The sequence below is a fragment of the Buceros rhinoceros genome, unplaced genomic scaffold (assembly GCF_000710305.1).
Source record: "Buceros rhinoceros silvestris isolate BGI_N320 unplaced genomic scaffold, ASM71030v1 scaffold9084, whole genome shotgun sequence".
NCBI classification, from domain to species: domain Eukaryota; kingdom Metazoa; phylum Chordata; class Aves; order Bucerotiformes; family Bucerotidae; genus Buceros; species Buceros rhinoceros.
Genome location: NW_010406473.1, coordinates 55235 through 60190, shown reverse-complemented (window position 1 = coordinate 60190; position 4956 = coordinate 55235). Strand labels below are relative to the sequence as shown.

Sequence of the window (4956 nt, the reverse complement as noted above, 5' to 3'; positions counted from 1 at the left end):
GGAAAGAGATGCCCAAAATGTCAAGGGCCTTCACCTCACTGTCATCACACAGTGATCTTGGCCTCACTTCTGCTATTTGATTTCCTGGGCTGGAGAGTTTGACTATGTCTCGTCCCAGACCAAGGCTGTAAGCTCAGCAGCAATTTTGGCTCCACTGGAGCTCTGACAGTTTATGCAAATAAAGATCTGTTTGGGTTTTTTTTTTTTTCCTTTCTGATTTAGTAGCTTTAAAGAGGATTTAAGTCAGAGACACAATCTGAGCCTAAACAAGAACCCAAGAGCTACTCAGTTCAGTCTCCGAGGCCCTAAACAGGTTGCTCTCTTTCTGCCTTGAAATGGTAGCAAAAAATTCTCATCTGCTTCAGACATACTGGAAAGATCTATTAGTTAATGTTCTTGAAGCATTTAAAAGTTTCAAAATGCTATAGCAGTGCAAAATGTTAGCTATTAGTATTTGCTAATAATCTTTAATTCGTTCTTCAACGCGTAGTAGAGTATAACAAACCATTTCTGAGTGCATGGACTGGCCATGTTACCTTCTTCAAAACCAACCCCCTGAATACAATCTTTCCTTTCTATTCGGATGTTATAAGAGCAAGAATTTAAAACCCCAGAAAGTGCTTTGGCCTCTGAGGCAGCTGCTAGCAAATCAGACCAGGAAGAAACTTAAAGAAAGCTATTCCAGCTTTTTATTTTCTGTTGTAATTTAAGTAGATGTAGAAATACTGCTCCCTTGTTTCCTTGTTTCCTGCCTTCAAATTATGACTTCCTCTCGTGGAACTGCAACCATTATTTTCTTTTAAAAACTATACCTTCCTTCACAATCACCCGACCTTGCGAAAAAAAGACATCAGTATCCTTTTATACATTCTTCTTTCAGGGAAAAAAGAAAAGCCATTACTGCTATTTAAACTCAACCAAATGGAAATACTTTGTCTCTTACTAATGTTGGACACATTATATTTATGTTCTTGTTCTACAGTACAGTAAGGTTCAAGTAATGCTTCTTCCAGTTAACATTTGCTCAGTGACCTTCATGGACTTGTGTTAACTTTTTCAGTGCAAGCACAAATGGGAACTTCAATAGGCGCTGTCTGTCGTGTGATCTGATTGAAAACTGCACTTATTTCAGCGCATCCTTCAGTCGCAATCTGGAATACTTCCTACTGACATGTGAAGGTATGTTGTTGTGCCTAAGGACGGGATTTAGAGTCAGTGTTGATATTTTTAGATATCCTGTGTACCTACAGGCAGCTTTGAAAGACTGGCCGTAAATATCTGGGTCACTTTGCTTTTAAAGGTTTGCTCTTAACTTGTTTTTTTCTTTTGTATATTTTTATTTTTAACTAAAAGGCAGATGTGTGCCACCTCTTTCTGTGCATATCTGACTACTGAATATAGAGGAAGATTCCTCTAGCCACTCCTAGCATCCATAACTTAAAAAAAAAAGACACAAAAACATAGAGGTCATAAAACACCAGCAAGTATGTGAGAGATAAGACAGGGAGGTGGAATTACCTGCGGATGACTGGAACCGAGTTCCGAATGCATCATCTCATACCAGAACTGTGAACAGGGGGCTTCAAAGTAAGTTACAATGAAAAGACAGTTTGCCAAGAAAAGGCAGTTTGCAGAAAGCTGCCTAATGGACGATGTGAGTACAGAATATCTAGTATTTCACTGCTTGCTTGTCATTAATTTATCTGATGTTGGAGTAATCTACAGGTCTAACAGATTTCCTGCACTGAAAATGCCTTAGTGTATCCCAAAGGCTAAGGATAGAGGATATTTCAGAAGGAGAGTCATGAAAGTCAGTTTTCTTCAGCTCTGTTAAGAATAAATGTAATTTCATTCTGCTTAATTATCCTAAATTGCACACACAATGCACACACACCAGTTGTCCTTTTCTGTGACTGAAGCTGCTCAAATGCATGCCCTCTAAAACAAGTATTGCAACAAGCCAACAAGAAACGCCTCATTTTCAAAACCTCAGGAGAAAACAAGCATTTACAACACAAAGAAAAGTGCATGCTGTCATAGAGCACTGAAGTACTAAGTCATACAACTAGGATAGAGCTGTTGTGATTTGCTGGAGAATCGCTTAGATCCTCTTATGGAAGTCTTCCATTTCTACACCTCTTCAGTGTAGCTAAGCTTCTGCTTAGCTCGAGCTTAGCCTTGCCTCACTTTCTCAAGGTATTATTTCATTGCTGACAAGCAGTCACACTTTACTATCTTTCTGATTAGCAGAAAATCCTATTTATTCATATACATCTGTAACACATAGATGCAAAAATCTCCATGAATGAAGGTATATCAAGGAGCTCCACTTGTCCTGAAGTTGATCAGGCGGGTAGAGCAACAGCAGCTCACCAGAATGGACAAGTGTTTGTTTTACAACATCTGTTTTCCAAGGGCTTCTGCCAGGAGTTCCCACCTCTGCTTCCCAAAAATAACACATTTGGAGTCGATGTTACTGAGAATGGCAGACAGGACCTATTGCTGTCTGGTGCTTTCTTCTCCATCTACCTTGTACTAAAGCATCCAGAGGTCAGGTCTTGCTGTATCCTCTGTGACTCCCTGCAGAAGTGTGTGCTTACAGCAGTAACTGGTGTATGACTCTATGTCAGGTTAATATGTATGTTTGAAGGTAGCTAAACATAAATGCTTTTACTGTGATCATGACTGTAATAATTTTTAAAAAATTTATTTACTCAGCTGTTCACAAGACAAATGTGAGGGCAAATATTTATGGCTTGACAACAATTTCTGTACTGACAATTAGAGACTAACCTCTACCGTACCTCAGTTTCACTCTATCTCTTTTATTAACTTGCTTTGTGACCTTCAGTTGCAAACTTAGCTGAGTTTAGAAACACAGGCATGACTCTGGCTCAGCTTAACTTCTCTAAAATGAATGTCAAGATTTGTAAAATTTGATTAAGCAACCGATGCTTATAAAGTACTCTGCAATACTTACATGAAAGGCAATGGAAAGGGAAAACATGTATCTTTAAAAAAAAAACCAAAACATCACTTCGACTTTTAAATCCTGAAGGTCAAGAGTTGGAAGTTTTCTACTCACTGCTTTGGTACTTCAGATGTAGCACATAACTGACTTAAGGGATTTTTTGCTGTCCTGCAGACTATGCCTAACAGCAGTGTTACCTGGCACAGATTGAAATGAGAGAAGTACACTATAATAAGAGGCAACCTCTCTTTCAAGAGGACGGTGTAATGCTTACTGTCAGGAGGCATCATTTCTTGCAATCACTCAGTCCCAGAAGGCTAGTTACCTTATTTTTCATCTAATTTTATGTGCTCATGATTGAATTACTGTAGCAGGATCTAGGGAAACATGATGCTTTGCAGACTGCTGTTAGATTATCTCCTCTAGACATTGTCAAAAAAGCAATATGTGCTGAAGCAAGGTCACTCCTACTGTCATTTTCATCGTAAAATATGGGCTTACACTTCTGTCTCCTCTCACAAACCAGCGCAGGCACTGCCACTGATTCCCTCAAAGATAAACAGAAAGGAGATCTGGACAGAAGGGTTTTGCTGCTTTCTGCATAAATTTAATTGAGGATCAGGTTTTCTCATCTGGAATGGGATGTAAAATTAAATTGCAAAGGGAAAAGGATAAGAAATTACAAGTTTTGGCTGTGGAAGACAATTTATTCCTGCTTCTATAGCGGTGCTCGGACTTGTAGGGTGCAAGGCTGAATGACACTGAGCCAGCAAAGCACTAAAGCCCATTCATAGGTGATAGCTTCTTCTCTGAAGGATGGAGCTTTATCAACAACTACCACTGTAATCAACTGTGTGGTGTTTTAGTACTTCCATTTTAAATAGAAGCACCTCCTTCACCTGTCTTCAAAAACTCCTTCCCCAGTTCCCCGGTATAACCTGCCAACACTATTAAAATTTCAGTTCTAATGAGGTTCTTCATGGGGGAAGAAAGAACTTGCAACCTTTTCTGTTGCAGGCTAACTTGTGCTCTGAGGCTCCATGTAGCGAGTTTGGTTACAATGTCTTCACTCATAAAAAAAATGTGAGGGCACTGAGACTTTTTCTTAAACACATAGAACTAGCAAAGATGTTCTGCATCCTGGAGTTCAAGTCTCTGCTATTGCAGACAGCGACAGCACAGCTTCTTTATGACAGTTTGTAAGTCTCCAACGACTCACCTCAGCCATGAGCTGAACTTGGCCAGCTCAATGCACTTGAGGTGTGAGGTTCCCCACAAAGGGTTAATGCCTTCTAGCTCAGAGACAAGAGGAATATCGAGGAAGGCCTCTGGCACATGCACCCGTTACTGCAATTAATGCCGTTTAATACATGATGAAAGTGATAGGCGGGGTGTTGTTCACGGAAGCCTAGCAGCCTGCTAATTAAAGTTCTCTGTAATCATATGTTATCAGGGAGGGATTAGTCATTCTTAGGGATGACACAAAGAAATTGGTAGTTATACAGAGGGGAGAGGACTAAGGAGGGCTAAGAGAGAAATATTGTCTCATGTTTGACGTGTTTACTGGTGATAGAGAAGTGCCTTGGCCATTGTACTGTGTATTATCCTTTCAATCTGCAAAAATCAGCTTTCACTCTGAGTAACAGAACAGGGAACTCTATATTCTTCTATAGGTCTCAAGTCCTTCCTCCTTTCCCCAGGACAGTAAGGTTGTTTTGATTCAAAATACCTTAGAATCACTACAGTCTATCCCAGCTCTTTGAAGATTATCTCTGCTGGAACCTGTGTTTGTAGCTGGCTGGGAGTCTTTACTGTCAGTATTGTAGGGGTCAAATGACTCTAAAGCTGTCTCTCTCTTTGGAAAAAGGAAAACAGACTCTTCTAACAAAAATGTTAAAGTATTATCACCTGATTTGGGTGTCCTCTCTAGCACTGTGGTTAGCAGTTGGACTAGACGCTGTAGATCAGCAATCGCAGGTAGCAGG

At 40.0% G+C, this 4956-nt stretch overlaps 1 protein-coding gene across 1 annotated transcript in view; it reads left to right on the top strand.

Moving 5' to 3' along the window:
* The window catches only part of DPP6 (dipeptidyl-peptidase 6), a gene marked incomplete at its 5' end in the record, with an annotated part of 54092 nt that overhangs the window by 18650 nt on the left and 30486 nt on the right, over positions 1–4956 (top strand). The window contains one exon of the mRNA XM_010134099.1: positions 1061–1179. Coding sequence (XP_010132401.1) covers positions 1061–1179 — 119 coding nt within the window. The remainder of the gene's footprint in view (positions 1–1060; positions 1180–4956) is intronic.